Source organism: Trichomycterus rosablanca, chromosome 1 (assembly GCF_030014385.1).
Source record: "Trichomycterus rosablanca isolate fTriRos1 chromosome 1, fTriRos1.hap1, whole genome shotgun sequence".
NCBI lineage: Eukaryota > Metazoa > Chordata > Actinopteri > Siluriformes > Trichomycteridae > Trichomycterus > Trichomycterus rosablanca.
Window position 1 is genome coordinate 16,670,732 of NC_085988.1, and position 17,657 is coordinate 16,688,388.

The following is a 17,657-nucleotide window of genomic DNA, read 5'->3' on the forward strand; positions in this document are numbered from 1 at the left end:
CAAAGCAACCAACAGTACTGTGCCAGTATACAGTCTAAGCAACTGAGGGTAAAGGGCTTTGCTCAAAGGCCCAACAGTGGCAACCTGACAATTTCAGGAAATGTGTTTCAGCAACTCAGAAAAACTGTTATATTATGGTATGTCTCCCTCTGCTGGATCACATTAATTCGGTTTTAAGGTCACACTTCCTGTTTCATATTCCATCAACAATAGATACTGTAAGGCAAAATGTATGTGGACCCCTGAGCTTGTTGGACATCACATTCCAAAACTATGGAAATTATAATACAGTCATAAGGCCCATTGATTTAAAAGATTAAAAGAAAGAATGTACACTTCCCATAATATGAAGTACACCTTGTAAATGTATCCTGAAAGTTTAATTGAAACAGTCCTGGGTTTGATAACAGCTGGAGCTGTCTGGGTCCTCTCTGTGTGGAGTTTGCATGTTCTTCCAGTGTCTATGTGGGTTTCCTCCTAAAGTCCAAATACATGCAGTCAGGGTGATATGAGATACTAAAATTACCCTTATTGTGAGTGTATGTGTGTGTGTGTGTGTGTGTGTGTGTGTGTGTGTGTGTGTGTGTGTGTGTCATGTGATTAACTGGTGACCTGTCCAGGATGTTTTCTACCTTTTGTTTACAAATTCAGGGTTGTTCCAGATTAGCTGCAGTGTTTACAGTATAAATAGCAGATGGTGTTTTACTTCACCCTTAAGCGTCTTTGAGTATCTTGAAAAGCGCTATATAAATAAAATGTATTATTATTATTATTATTATTACCCTTCAAGACCAGAAATTTAAAAAATAAATTGGACCAAGTGAACGCAGCACTGAAAGTAATTCTAGTGGGAATATACACTCAAGCACTTTATTAGGAACTCCAATCTGGTACGTACATTCAGTGATTATTTTCTAAGCTAGAGCTACAATTATGGTGGCCAGCCATCTGGCTTTAGGTCGGACAGTCCGGCTTTTCAGCTGCCAGTCCTCCATCACGCAACGCTAGGACGGACACTTAAAAATCCTTCTTTTGAAGTGAACTGGTTTCATTTTTTATCAATATTATCTGTCATTGGCTCAGGTACTGTACATGTCAAAACAAATGCTTTGTATTTCATTGGTTTAACAGCCTCATTTGACTGCTTATAGTGCTACCACTGGACAATCGCAGAAGGTCCGCCCTCTAAATGGTAGTCTGTGATTGGGTGGTTAAATTTCGCCCGCCCGCTCTGTTCTGCATACACCTCCACTAGAGTTAATTAGTCAGCTCTCATGCTCAGGAATGCTGTGAAAATGCCAAAAAGTAAACTTTTGGAGGCAGCGAGGAACGAACTTAAATATGAAAAGTAGACACAACATTTAGTGAGTAAAACAGTAATTTGTTATAGAATTCTTGCTTAAATTGGTCAAAAACTCTGTTATATGGGTTCTGGAATCATTCAGTGTGTTGCAGTATCATGTCCCCCTGTTGCTGGTAAGATGTCCTCCTTTTGGGTGTAATGTCCTCTTTTTTGGGGTGTAATGTCCTCCTTTTTGTGACTATGAATGTGGCCACCCTAGCTACAATATAGGTAAAGTTTATGAGTATACAATTACTGACTGTAGACCATCTTTTACTGTACACTTTGTCACCCCTCGTTCCCTGTTTATTAATTAAAAGAGACCCCCGACTAACCAGATGATGATTTGGTGGTGGAACATTTTATAAGATAAGATAAGATAAGATTCCTTTATTGATCCCCATGGGGGAAATTCGGGTGATACAGCAGCTCCAGTACAGTGTAAGTACAGTAAGTAGAGTAAATAAAAATAGAATAAAAATAAATAAAAAAATAATAGGGAAAGAAATTTGCTATGCAATGCAATTACTATTATACATCAGTATGGCAATTACTACAGTATCATACAAACACTATAAATTCTAATATATACATATGTGTAAATAATGAAACAGAGTCCAGTGCTGGGCAAAAGGGTAGAAGGGGGATCTTGAGTTATTGAATGGGGGGAGCTGGCTCATTAGTGTGAGGACAGTCTGTGTATTCTTCTATTGTTATGTAGTCTGATGGCAGTTGGCACAAAAGAACGTCTGAAGCGCTCCGTCTTGCTTTTTGGTGGAATTAGTCTATGACTAAAAGAACTACCCAGTCGCCATAGTTCCTCATTAAGAGGGTGAGAAGGATTATCCAGGATGGCCCTGATTTTGTCCTTTGTTCTTTTCTCACATACCACCTCCAGACTGTCTAGCTGTAGACCCACAACAGAACCGGCTTTCCTGACCAGCTTATTGAGTTTGTTGGCATCTCCAGCCTTGATGCCACCACCCCAGCACACCACAGCAAAAAAGAGGGCGCTGGCAACCACAGACTGATTTTGTCTATATTAGCAACACATGCTCCATTAGCACTGGTTAAATTTACATTTTCAGTGTTTCAGCAGACACCTTTATCCAAAGCAACTTACAGTACTGTGACAGTATACAATCTAAGAAATTGAAGGTTAAGGGCTTTGCTTAAGTGCCCAATATTGACAACCTGACAGCGATGGGGCTTGAACCAGCGACATTAAGATTACTAGTCCAGTAACTTAGCTGCTAGGCTACAACTGCCCACTGGTTCTAGGAGTTTAGTTAAAGAGCTATATCCTTTCTTCTTTGACAGTCTGTAGTTGTCCTCCTCTGTTTTTTATCAATGGAAACCCTTTGATCACAGGATGCTGCTGGCTTTACATTTTTGGTTGGAGCTTCCAGCACTGAAATAACAGCTGTTTTAAAATCCCAACAACACTGCTCAACCTGATACACTCATTCAAGTACAACACATTACCATGCTGTTACCATGTAAGTATCATTGCATCATTGAATGGTCTATCACCCCGACACCATGTGATAAATGGTACTCTGAAATGGTACTATTGTGAAATACTTTTTAGTACAGTGCTTCGCAGTTTGGACAGAGACTCTAGCCTGAGTAGAGCTTCAATTTCCACATTTCAAAAGCATGGGCATTAATATTTAGTTGCATCCTGTGGTGTTACGACCCAGATGCTTAGTAACACTTAGTTGTAAAGGAGATGAGGAAATAATGAAAACCATAAAAGAGACGGACAACCAAGTGTACGTGTCACACTCCCGGGTTTCCACTCTACCGCTAGCGCTCCGGACTACAATACCCATAATCCATCGCCGCATGACGTCAACACCACGAGTTCACAATCAGCCAATCGCGAACTGTTTTCCTGCTCGTCATAACCAGAATTCTAATCACACACACCTGTACCTCATTACCTGAAACATATTTATACCCCATTGTTTGCATTGCGTCTTTGCGAGGTATTGCCAACGTAGTTGTCTTGCTGAGCGTTTGTATTGCATTTCGTGTCTGTTTTATGGTTTTGACTATTGTTCGTACAACCCCAATTCCAATGAAGTTTGGACGTTGTGTAAAACATAAATAAAAACAGAATACGATGATTTTGCAAATCCTTTTTAACCCATATTCAATTGAATACACTACAAAGACAAGATATTTAATGTTGAAACGGATAAACTTTATTGTTTTTTGCAAATATTCACTCATTTTGAATTAGATGCCTGCAACACGTTCCAAAGAAGTTGGGACAGGGGCATGTTTACCACTGTGTTACATCACCTTTCCTTTTAACAACACTCAATAAGAATTTGGGAACTGAGGACACTAATTGTTGAAGCTTTGTAGGTGGAATTCTTTCCCATTCTTGCTTGATGTACAACTTCAGTTGCTCAACAGTCCGGGGTCTCCATTGTAGTATTTGCGCTTCATAACGCGCCACACATTTTCAATGGGAGACAGGTCTGGACTGCACCACTTAGTATCTGGTGCGCACCACTTAGCATCTGGTGCTCACCACTTAGTATCTGGTGCTCGCCACTTAGTATCTGGTGCTCGCCACTTAGTATCTGGTGCTCGCCACTTAGTATCTGGTGCTCGCCACTTAGTATCTGGTGCTCGCCACTTAGTATCTGGTGCGCGCCACTTAGTATCTGGTGCGCGCCACTTAGTATCTGGTGCTCGCCACTTAGTATCTGGTGCGCACCACTTAGTATCTGGTGCTCACCACTTAGTATCTGGTGTGCACCACTTAGTATCTGGTGCTCACCACTTTTTTTAGTTAATTATTTTTTTTTTTTACTTAAAAAAAAAAAAAAAATCACCATGTCACCTCAGGGGCTCCGTACACAGTTGAAGTGTGCCTACGATAAAAACTACAGGCCCCTCCATTCTTTGTAGGTGGGAAAACTTGTAAAATAGGCAGTGTATTACTACTTATTTTCCTCACTGTATATATATATATATATACAGTATATACGTATATTTTGTTTGGTCAAATTCAATTCATGTGTTCATATAATTCCAGGCCTGCATTTCAGGCTTGCAACACATTTCAAAATTTTGGGACAGGGACAATTTAGTGCTAGTAATAAAAAGACAACCACATATTACTGTGATTTCAAACATGTGATGTCAACAGGTGATTGTAATTATAATTTGGTTCAAAAGCAGTTTCCACAAAGGTCTTTGAGAAGTGAAAATTGACAGATGATCTCCAGTTTGTTAACAAATGCATAAGAAAATTAGACTACACCACAAACTGTATGCATTTTACGTTAAAAGGTGTTATTGAAGTATAAAAGGCACAAGTGTTAACAGTTTGTGGAAGGTCTGGTCAGAACCGGTCTGAAGCCTTACCGCTAATGTTACGTTCTTAAGAATAAAAGGTATTCTTAACTCCCAAAACAAACTGGTCTGGTCTGATTAATATCGCGGAAAACATTTCCATGACACCTATTACACCAAGGTTGTACAAGACATGCTTGAACCTACACTTGTATGGGTGTAATTCACTGGAAGCTAGATAATAACCGCAAATCAGAAAACATTAGGATATTGTGAGGGGAAAAAACAATGCAGTGTTTCTTACATTTACTTTAACTTCTATTTAATTGCAGACAATATGAACCTAAGCTCTCTTATATTTTGTTTGGTCAAATACTTCAGTATGAATCTAAGCTCATATTTAATAATTAACATAATTAACTCAAAATATAGACAGAAAAGTACCTTGTTGGCTGCATGCTACAAAAGGAAATCATAATCATCTTTAAGACTTGTTCATGTATTATTCAAAGTTCCTTTAACGTTTTAACTCTTTATCCTTGAAGCGTGCATGTCTCTTTGCATTGAAACAAACAAACTTGGTGATTGTAATTATAATTTGGTTCAAAAGCAGTACCCACAAAAATTTTTGAGAAGCGATAATTGACAGAGGATCTCCAGTTTGTTAACAAATGCATAACAAAATGACACTACACCAAAAACTGTATGCATTTGACATTGAAAGGTTTTCTTGAAGTATAAAAGACACAAGTGTTAACAGTTTGTGGAAAATCTGGTCAGAACCGGTCTGAAGCCTTACCGCTAATGTTACGTTCTTAAGAATAAAAGGTATTCTTATCTCCTAAGACGAACTGGTCTGGTCTGATTGATATCGCAGAAAACATTTCCATGACACCCATTACACCAAGGTTGTGCAAGACATGCTTGAACCTGCACTTGTATGGGTGTAATTCACTGGAAGCTAGATAATAACCGCAAATCAGAAAACATTAGGATAGTGTGAGGGGAAAAAAACAATGCAGTGTTTCTTACATTTACTTTAACTTCTATTTAATTGCAGACAATATGAACCTAAGCTCTCTTATATTTTGTTTGGTCAAATACTTCAGTATGAATCTAAGCTCATATTTTGTTTAGTCAAATTCAATTCATGTGTTCATATACTTCCAGGACTGCATTTCTGGCTTGCAACACATTCCAAAAATTTGGGACAGGGACAATTTAGTGCTAGTAATAAAAAAAAAATCAAATATTACTGTGATTTCAAACATGTGATGTCAACAGGTGATTGTAATTATGATTTGGTTCAAAAGCAGTATCCACTAGTGGTGTGCGATACTGCAAAATTAGCAAAATCCGATACCAAGTAAATACAGGGCCAGATTTCGCTGATATCGATCCGATACCGATACCTTTTAATAATTAAGGTACAACCCCAATTCCAATGAAGTTGGGACGTTGTGTAAAACATAAATAAAAACAGAATACGATGATTTGCAAATCCTTTTCAACCCATATTCAATTGAATACACTACAAAGACAAGATATTTAATATTCAAACAGATAAACTTTATTGTTTTTTTGCAAATATTCACTCATTTTGAATTTGATGCCTGCAACACGTTCCAAAGAAGTTGGAACAGGGGCATGTTTACCACTGTGTTACATCACCTTTCCTTTTAACAACACTCAATAAGCGTTTGGGAACTGAGGACACTAATTGTTGAAGCTTTGTAGGTGGAATTCTTTCCCATTCTTGCTTGATGTACAACTTCAGTTGCTCAACAGTTCTGGGTCTCCGTTGTCGTATTTTGTGCTTCATAATGCACCACACATTTTCAATGGGAGACAGGTCTGGACTGCAGGCAGGCCAGTCTAGTACCCGCACTCTTTTACTACGAAGCCACGCTGTTGTAACACGTGCAGAATGTGGCTTGGCATTGTCTTGCTGAAATAATCAGGGACGTCCCTGAAAAAGACGTTGCTTGGATGGCAGCATATGTTGCTCCAAAACCTGTATGTACCTTTCAGCATTAATGGTGCCTTCACAGATGTGCAAGTTACCCATGCCATGGGCACTAACACACCCCCATACCATCAGAGATGCTGGCTTTTGAACTTTGCGCTAATAACAATCCAGACAGTCCTTTTCCTCTTTGGCCCGGAGGACATGACGTCCATGATTTCCGAAAACAATTTGAAATGTGGAATCGTCAGACCACAGCACACTTTTCCACTTTGCGTCAGTTCATCTCAGATGAGCTCGGGCCCAAAGAAGCCGGTGGCGTCAACCATGTGATGTCAACAGGTGATTGTAATTATAATTTGGTTCAAAAGCAGTACCCACAAAGGTCTTTGAGAAGCATAAAATGACAGAGGATCTCCACTTTGTTCGTGACGTTCGTGAACCTTCTGATTACATGGTGACGTCACTTCCGGTGGTACGCACGCTGAAACTCTAGCCTAGTTGTTTGTTTGTAGCCTTTAGCTAAATAACTTTTTATATACATATGTTTTAAACATATAATTTATACGTTAATCTTCCGTGTGTTGTTGATTTAGTTTTATTTTTGTTTATCGTAAAAAAGCGCTTGTGTTTACTAACGTAAACTCGTGCTGTGTTGGAAACTAAGCAACTTCTGCTACCGGCATCCGAACGAAGCCCGGTTTTGTTTGTTTGTTTTGTACTTCAGCGCATAAACATCATAATTATCCAGAATTAAAACCGTTTTCGGTCCGCACGAAGCGCGTTTGTGTTTGGTTGCTTGTGTTTGGTTGTGTTCTGTATTTTAGCTCTTAAAACACCTCTGTTTTGTGGGGAGTTATAACCGTTTCTGTTCGTAGGAAGCGCGTTTATTTGTTTTGTACACCAGCACATAACACCGTTCTCCTTTAGAATTACAGCCGCTTTTGTCCGAACGAAGCGCGTTTGTGTTGGTTTGGTTGGTGGTTTTTGTATTCCAGCTTATCATCGCCTGTTTCATCCGGAATTAAAGCCGTTCTTCTGTGACTACCAGCAGAAGCGCCGGTGAATCCAACATAAACATCATCTCCAACTCATCTTGTAAAGCTAAGTATATTTCTCTGTTATTATGGCCCCAGCAGGAGCATTATATCCATGTTCCGAGTGTAACATGTTCAGTTATTCCTTCTCCGTGTTTAGTGATAACTTTACATGTGATAAGTGTAGATTAGTTGTTAGTCTGACGGAGAAGATCTCAGTGTTAGAAGGGCGCATTCGGGCGTTAGAACAGACCACTACTAGTGAGGGCTTAGATTTAGCTGTAGCAGTCCCGAATGCCAGCAGTTCAGGTATAGAACCCCAGACTCCGGCATTAGAGTCCTCGCAGCGGGGCGACTGGGTGACGTCTCGGCGACATAGTCGTAGGGCAAAGCACCGACCATCTCAGTTGCACGTGTCCAACAGGTTTTCCCCACTCAGTGAGCCACCCGCTGAGAAGCCTGTTAATGTAAGTGCTCTGGTTATAGGAGATTCTCAGCTCCGACACGTGCGTATTGCAACCCCCATAGAGACACCAGCAACCATAGTCACTTGTATTCCGGGGGCCAGGGCGCCTGACATCAGAGCAAATCTGAAAGTGCTGGCTAATGCTAATCGTAGATTTTCGAAGATTGTTATCCACGTCGGCACTAATGATGTTCGTTTACGGCAGTCTGAGGTTACTAAGAGTAATGTTAAAGAGGTGTGTGAGTTAGCTAGGTCGATGTCTGAGGCAGTAGTGTGCTCTGGCCCCTTACCGATTCGACCCAGTGGCGAAACCTACAGCAGGTTGTTGTCGCTGAACCGCTGGATGTCTAAATGGTGCTCAGAAAACTGCATTGATTTTGTAGATAACTGGTCCACCTTTGAGGGAAGGCCTGGTCTTTTGAAGCGGGATGGTGTCCACCCCATGTGGGAGGGTGCTGCTCACATTTCTTGCAGCATAGGTGACAGGCTTTACCACCGCGTTAGTGTAGCGGCAGATAGTGTTAAATGACTATCCAGAGCCAAGACCAGGCAGCAGACTAACAGGCCTAACCAACTGTCTGCGAGTCGCCATCGGACGTCACCCGGAATCCTTAGGTCACAAACCATTGAGACTGTGTCTGTTTACCGTGGCAGGTGTAAGCCAAAACTAAATCAAAAAGTATGTCATAATAACTTAATTAAAATTAATCTAAATGAGCATCATGAAAACCCTAGTAAGGCTAAACTAAAGTTAGGACTTCTAAACATCAGGTCACTTGCATGCAAAACAGTAATTGTAAATGAAATAATTACAGATAATAGTCTTAGTGCCCTTTGTTTAACTGAAACATGGGCTAGACCTGATGAGTATCTAGGTTTAAATTAAGCATCTCCGCCGGGTTACAGTTATGAACATAAGCCACGTCTTAGCGGTCGTGGTGGAGGAATAGCCACAATTTATGATAAAGACATAGGTCTTACTGTAAAATCATCTCCCATAACAAACTCGTTTGAAGTTCTTATATCTGACATAACCAATAAATGTTCATCTGATAAAACTAGTATGTTTAAGCTGGTTACTGTTTATCGACCCCCTGGTCCTCACTCAGAATTTCTTAACGAATTTGCCGATTTTCTTTCTAAATTAGTCTTATCAACTAAAAAAGCTTTAATTGTTGGTGACTTTAATATTCATTATGAGGATAAGTGTAATCCACTCAAAATTGCGTTTGACTCTATTTTAGAATCTTTAGGCATCACCCAAAATGTAACGGGACCCACTCACCGCTGTAAACATACCTTAGATTTAATACTTACTTATGGTATAAACATAGACAACCTGGAAATTGTACCACAGAATGACTTAATTTCTGATCACTCTCTACTAATTTATGAAGTGTCCCTGTCCAATAAGGTACAGCAACCAAATCGTTTTAAATGTAAGCACACTATTACATCTGCAACTGCAGCAGCGTTCATAAACTGCCTACCACAATTACCAAATATACCAGCATCAGAACCTAAAGAACTAGATCAGGCAACTCAAAACCTAGAGACTGTATTGCGCGCAACCTTAGATAACGTAGCCCCACTCAAAACCAAACTGATTAGGGAGAAAAAACTTGCTCCTTGGTACAATGACCACACATGCGCACTTAAACAAGCAGCACGGAAATTAGAACGCAAGTGGCGTCACACTACACTGGAGGTGTATAAGATTGCTTGGAAAGATGCTCTAACTGAGTATAAACATGCACTTATAAAAGCTAAATCTTTATATTATTCGTCCCTAATAGAGAAAAATAAAAACAATCCCAGATTCCTTTTTGAGACAGTGTCCAAATTAACTAAAAATGTCAATGAAACTGAATGTAATATACCACCTGACTGTACCAGCGATGATTTTTTAAAATTCTTTAATGACAAGATAGAAAAATTACGACTTCTGAGTCAAAGTGTGTCACTTGCCAATGTTAAGTATGGACTCACTCCGAGCAGCATTGGTGATAATAGTAACGAGTTAATCCAACTAAATTCCTTTAATCCAATCTCCCAAAATGAACTAACTGTGTTGATTAAATCATCAAAGTCATCATCGTGTATACTTGATCCTGTTCCAACTCGTTTACTTAAAGATTTACTCCCAGCTATTGTAGAGCCCCTGCTTACATTAATCAATGCATCCCTTAGCCTTGGGTATGTACCTAAATTGTTTAAAAGTGCTGTTATTAAACCCCTGATTAAAAAACCTAATCTTGATCCACATGTTTTATCTAATTATAGGCCAATTTCAAACCTTCCTTTTGTCTCAAAGATATTAGAAAAAGTTGTTTCCAAACAATTATGTTCTTATTTGAATGAAAATTGTATTCATGAAAAATTTCAATCAGGATTTAGACCCAACCATAGTACCGAAACCGCATTAATTAGAGTAGTTAACGAGTTGTTAATGTCTTCTGATAATGGATGTGTCTCTTTTCTTGTTCTATTAGATCTTAGTGCAGCGTTTGATACGGTCGATCATAACATTTTACTGGAGAGGCTAGAAAATACAGTAGGGGTTAAAGGACTCGCACTCTCTTGGTTTCATTCATATTTGACTGACCGCTCGCAATTTGTTTATGTAAATAATAAATGCTCAGAAACTACAAAAGTAAAGTGTGGTGTTCCACAGGGGTCGGTACTGGGACCCCTATTATTTACACTCTATATGCTTCCACTAGGTGAAATTATTCATAAACATGGCATAAAATTTCACTGCTATGCAGATGACACTCAGCTGTATATATCAGCCAAACCAAATGATACCGACACAATCAGTAAGATAGAAGATTGTGTAAACGACATAAAAAACTGGATGTCGTGTAATTTTCTTTTACTTAATTCAGATAAAACTGAGGTTTTACTTGTTGGCTCTAAAGCTGCAAGAGACAAGTTGTCTAACCTGGTGCTAAACCTAAACACTTTCTCTGTTACTCCCAGCCCAGATGTAAAAAACTTAGGTGTCACACTAGATTCAGATCTTTCCTTTGATACACACATTAATAATATTACTAGAGTTGCTTTCTATCATTTGCGTAATATCTCTAAAATAAGAAATATACTATCTGCTAATGACGCCGAAAAACTGATCCATGCGTTTATAACTTCTCGGTTAGATTATTGTAATGCTCTTCTAATTGGATGCTCTGGTAGATCCATAAACAAACTCCAGTTAGTTCAAAATGCAGCAGCTCGAGTGCTAACTAGAACTAAAAAATTTGATCATATTACTCCTGTTCTATCGTCTCTACACTGGCTGCCAGTTAAATTCCGCATTGAATACAAAATACTTTTACTAACCTATAAAGCGCTACACGGTCTGGCTCCACAGTATCTGAGTGAACTTATTAATCACTATAATCCAGCGCGTCCACTTCGTTCACAAGATGCAGGGTTACTTATAGTTCCTAAAATTAAAAAGACCACAGCTGGTGGAAGAGCATTTTCTTACAAAGCTCCACAACTTTGGAATAATCTTCCTGCCTCTATTCGGGATTCGGACACAGTCTCAATGTTTAAGTCTAGACTGAAAACATATTTATTTTCTCAAGCTTTTGAGTAATATAGACAAAGGCGCAGAGCTTGGGGGTTCTTGGTCATAGAAACTTGTGGTGATCAGGGATGTTGGGTTGCTGTCGTTCTGCCTCTCTTATCCGATCACTCAGGTTTGATGACGGTGGGGAGATGGGCGCTGATGTCCTGTGAAAGCCTTCATGACCTTGTTACCTGCTCGCTCTCCCTTTTAGTTATGCTGTAATAATTAGGGCTGCCGGAGTCTAAAACTCTCTGTAAAACTGTTTTACTCAACTAGCATTGTACATTATTAACTACATTCTTTGTTGTTTTACTCTAAGGGCATTCTGGTGGGAACCTGTTTACACGCCAAGGTTAAGGATTAAAGTCGAGACTGCCGTGGCGACGACACTGTTCCTGCCGGATGTGACGGGTCTGGAGTAATTTCCACCAAGAATGACAAGAAATCACTACAGACTTTATTGAAGACTATTTATCTATTTATTACCAGTTATAACTTTTAGTTCATTTAATTCTGTGTTTAGATGCTTTGTGTAAATTATGTATTTATTTAAAGTATCCTCCAGACCACCCAAGAAGGATGGGCCCTGCTGAGTCTGGTTCCTCTCAAGGTTTCTTCCTGTAATTTTCAGGGAGTTTTTCCTTGCCACAGTCGCCCTCGGCTTGCTCAACAGGGGTTTTTGTATCTATTGGTCATGGATTTTGTAAAGTTGCTTTGTGACAATGTCTATTGTAAAAAGCGCTATATAAATAAAGTTGACTTGACTTGACTTGACAGTTTGTTAACAAATGCATAAGAAAATGACACTACACCACAAACTGTATGCATTTTACGTTAAAAGGTGTTATTGAAGTATAAAAGACACAAGTGTTAACAGTTTGTGGAAGGTCTGGTCAGACACGGTCTGAAGCATTGCCGCTGGCGTTACGTTCTTAAGAATAAAAGGTATTCTTAACTCCTAAGACAAACTGGTCTGGTCTGATTAATATCGCGGAAAACATTTCCATGACACCTATAACACCAAGGTTGTGCAAGACATGCTTGAACTTGCACTTGTATGGGTGTAATTCACTGGAAGCTAGATAATAACCGCAAATCAGAAAACGTTAGGATAGTGTGAGGAAAAAAAACAATGCAGTGTTTCTTACATTTACTTTAACTTCTATTTAATTGCAGACAGAATAAACCTAAGCTCATATTTTGTTTGGTCAAATTCAATTCATTTGTTGATTTACATCCAGGCCTGCATTTCAAGCTTGCAACAAAAAAGTTGGGACAGGGACAATTTAGGGGTAGTTTGTACTCCCTCTCAAGCACGTGCATACACAAGTGGTTTCCTTTACTGATTTATTAAAGTTTTTGTACTCCCATTAAACCGTGAAAACTATTAAAACAATTTTACACATTCATACAAACCTGTTAACATGTTAGCTATAATTATACATAATTAACTCAAAATATAGACAGAAAAGTACCTTGTTGGCTGCATGCTACGAAAGGAAATCATAATCATCTTTAAGACTTGTTCATGTATTATTCAAAGTTCCTTTAACAAATCATAATTTTTAACTCTTTATCCTTGAAGCGTGCATGTCTCTTTGCATTAAAACAAACAAACTTGGTGATTGTAATTATAATTTGGCTCAAAAGCAGTACCCACAAAAATCTTTGAGAAGCGAAAATTGACAGAGCATCTCCAGTTTGTTAACAAATGTATGAGAAAATGAGACTACACCACAAACTGTATGCATTTCACATTGAAAGGTTTTCTTGAAGTATAAAAGACACAAGTGTTAACAGTTTGTGGAAAATCTGGTCAGAACCGGTCTGAAGCCTTACCGCTAATGTTACGTTCTTAAGAATAAAAGGTATTCTTAACTCCTAAGACGAACTGGTCTGGTCTGATTGATATCGCAGAAAACATTTCCATGACACCCATTACACCAAGGTTGTGCAAGACATGCTTGAACCTGCACTTGTATGGGTGTAATTCACTGGAAGCTAGATAATAACCGCAAATCAGAAAACGTTAGGATAGTGTGAGGGGAAAAAAACAATGCAGTGTTTCTTACATTTACTTTAACTTCTATTTAATTGCAGACAATATGAACCTAAGCTCTCTTATATTTTGTTTGGTCAAATACTTCAGTATGAATCTAAGCTCATATTTTGTTTGGTCAAATTCAATTCATGTGTTCATATACTTCCAGGACTGCATTTCTGGCTTGCAACACATTCCAAAAATTTGGGACAGGGACAATTTAGTGCTAGTAATAAAAAAACAACCAAATATTACTGTGATTTCAAACATGTGATGTCAACAGGTGATTGTAATTATGATTTGGTTCAAAAGCAGTATCCACTAGTGGTGTGCGATACTGCAAAATTAGCAAAATCCGATACCAAGTAAATACAGGGCCAGATATCGCCGATATCGATCCGATACCGATACCTTTTAATAATTAAGGTACAACCCCAATTCCAATGAAGTTGGGACGTTGTGTAAAACATAAATAAAAACAGAATACGATGATTTGCAAATCCTTTTCAACCCATATTCAATTGAATACACTACAAAGACAAGATATTTAATATTCAAACAGATAAACTTTATTGTTTTTTTGCAAATATTCACTCATTTTGAATTTGATGCCTGCAACACGTTCCAAAGAAGTTGGGACAGGGGCATGTTTACCACTGTGTTACATCACCTTTCCTTTTAACAACACTCAATAAGCGTTTGGGAACTGAGGACACTAATTGTTGAAGCTTTGTAGGTGGAATTCTTTCCCATTCTTGCTTTATGTACAACTTCAGTTGCTCAACAGTTCGGGGTCTCTGTTGTCGTATTTTGTGCTTCATAATGCACCACACATTTTCAATGGGAGACAGGTCTGGACTGCAGGCAGGCCAGTCTAGTACCCGCACTCTTTTACTACGAAGCCACGCTGTTGTAACACGTGCAGAATGTGGCTTGGCATTGTCTTGCTGAAATAAGCAGGGACGTCCCTGAAAAAGACGTTGCTTGGATGGCAGCATATGTTGCTCCAAAACCTGTATGTACCTTTCAGCATTAATGGTGCCTTCACAGATGTGCAAGTTACCCATGCCATGGGCACTAACACACCCCCATACCATCAGAGATGCTGGCTTTTGAACTTTGCGCTAATAACAATCCGGACAGTCCTTTTCCTCTTTGGCCCGGAGGACAAGACGTCCATGATTTCCAAAAACAATTTGAAGTGTGGAATCGTCAGACCACAGGACACTTTTCCACCTGTGTCAGTCCATCTCAGATGAGCTCGGGCCCAAAGAAGCCGGTGGCGTCAACCATGTGATGTCAACAGGTGATTGTAATTATAATTTGGTTCAAAAGCAGTACCCACAAAAATCTTTGAGAAGCAAAAATTTACAGAGGATCTCCAGTTTGTTAACAAATGCATAACAAAATGACACTACACCACAAACTGTATGCATTTTACGTTAAAAGGTGTTATTGAAGTATAAAAGACACAAGTGTTAACAGTTTGTGGAAGGTCTGGTCAGACACGGTCTGAAGCATTGCCGCTAATGTTACGTTCTTAAGAATAAAAGGTATTCTTAACTCCTAAGACGAACTGGTCTGGTCTGATTGATATCGCGGAAAACATTTCCATGACACCTATTACGCCAAGGTTGTGCAAGACATGCTTGAACCTGCACTTGTATGGGTGTAATTCACTGGAAGCTAGATAATAACCGCAAATCACAAAACGTTAGGATAGTGTGAGGGGAAAAAAACAATGCAGTGTTTCTTACATTTACTTTAACTTCTATTTAATTGCAGACAATATGAACCTAAGCTCTCTTATATTTTGTTTAGTCAAATACTTCAGTATGAATCTAAGCTCATATTTTGTTTGGTCAAATTCAATTCATGTGTTCATATACTTCCAGGACTGCATTTCTGGCTTGCAACACATTCCAAAAATTTGGGACAGGGACAATTTAGTGCTAGTAATAAAAAAAAAAATCAAATATTACTGTGATTTCAAACATGTGATGTCAACAGGTGATTGTAATTATTTTTTGGTTCAAAAGCAGTATCCACTAGTGGTGTGCGATACTGCAAAATTAGCAAAATCCGATACCAAGTAAATACAGGGCCAGATATCGCCGATATCGATCCGATACCGATACCTTTTAATAATTAAGGTACAACCCCAATTCCAATGAAGTTGGGACGTTGTGTAAAACATAAATAAAAACAGAATACGATGATTTGCAAATCCTTTTCAACCCATATTCAATTGAATACACTACAAAGACAAGATATTTAATATTCAAACAGATAAACTTTATTGTTTTTTTGCAAATATTCACTCATTTTGAATTTGATGCCTGCAACGCGTTCCAAAGAAGTTGGAACAGGGGCATGTTTACCACTGTGTTACATCACCTTTCATTTTAACAACACTCAATAAGCGTTTGGGAACTGAGGACACTAATTGTTGAAGCTTTGTAGGTGGAATTCTTTCCCATTCTTGCTTGATGTACAACTTCAGTTGCTCAACAGTTCTGGGTCTCCGTTGTCGTATTTTGTGCTTCATAATGCACCACACATTTTCAATGGGAGACAGGTCTGGACTGCAGGCAGGCCAGTCTAGTACCCGCACTCTTTTACTACGAAGCCACGCTGTTGTAACACGTGCAGAATGTGGCTTGGCATTGTCTTGCTGAAATAATAAGGGACGTCCCTGAAAAAGACGTTGCTTGGATGGCAGCATATGTTGCTCCAAAACCTGTATGTACCTTTCAGCATTAATGGTGCCTTCACAGATGTGCAAGTTACCCATGCCATGGGCACTAACACACCCCCATACCATCAGAGATGCTGGCTTTTGAACTTTGCGCTAATAACAATCCGGACAGTCCTTTTCCTCTTTGGCCCGGAGGACATGACGTCCATAATTTCCGAAAACAATTTGAAATGTGGAATCGTCAGACCACAGGACACTTTTCCACTTTGCGTCAGTTCATCTCAGATGAGCTCGGGCCCAAAGAAGCCGGTGGCGTCAACCATGTGATGTCAACAGGTGATTGTAATTATAATTTGGTTCAAAAGCAGTACCCACAAAGGTCTTTGAGAAGCAAAAAATGACAGAGGATCTCCAGTTTGTTAACAAATGCATAAGAAAATGACACTACACCACAAACTGTATGCATTTTACGTTAAAAGGTGTTATTGAAGTATAAAAGACACAAGTGTTAACAGTTTGTGGAAGGTCTGGTCAGACACGGTCTGAAGCATTGCCGCTGGCGTTACGTTCTTAAGAATAAAAGGTATTCTTAACTCCTAAGACAAACTGGTCTGGTCTGATTAATATCGTGGAAAACATTTCCATGACACCTATAACACCAAGGTTGTGCAAGACATGCTTGAACTTGCACTTGTATGGGTGTAATTCACTGGAAGCTAGATAATAACCGCAAATCAGAAAACGTTAGGATAGTGTGAGGGGAAAAAACAATGCAGTTTTTCTTAAATTTACTTTAACTTCTATTTAATTGCAGACAGAATGAACCTAAGGTCATATTTTGTTTGGTCAAATTCAATTCATTTGTTGATATACATCCAGGCCTGCATTTCAAGCTTGCAACAAAAAAGTTGGGACAGGGACAATTTAGGGGTAGTTTGTACTCCCTCTCAAGCACGTGCATACACAAGTGGTTTCCTTTACTGATTTATTAAAGTTTTTGTACTACCATTAAACCGTGAAAACTATTAAAACAATTTTACACATTCATACAAACCTGTTAACATGTTAGCTATAATTATACATAATTTACTCAAAATATAGACAGAAAAGTACCTTGTTGGCTGCATGCTACGAAAGGAAATCATAATCATCTTTAAGACTTGTTCATGTATTATTCAAAGTTCCTTTAACGTTTTAACTCTTTATCCTTGAAGC

The 17,657-nt window shown here is 38.9% G+C and overlaps 1 protein-coding gene across 1 annotated transcript; it reads left to right on the plus strand.

Annotated features, from left to right (window-relative positions):
- Positions 1-10,833: 10,833 nt before the first annotated feature.
- Positions 10,834-11,730, plus strand: LOC134310440 (uncharacterized; the record flags this gene model as incomplete). The annotated part of the gene is made up of 1 exon (XM_062992066.1): positions 10,834-11,730. A coding segment is annotated over one exon (897 nt), but the record flags the coding sequence as incomplete, so codon positions are not given.
- Between the last annotated feature and the right edge of the window lie 5,927 nt (positions 11,731-17,657).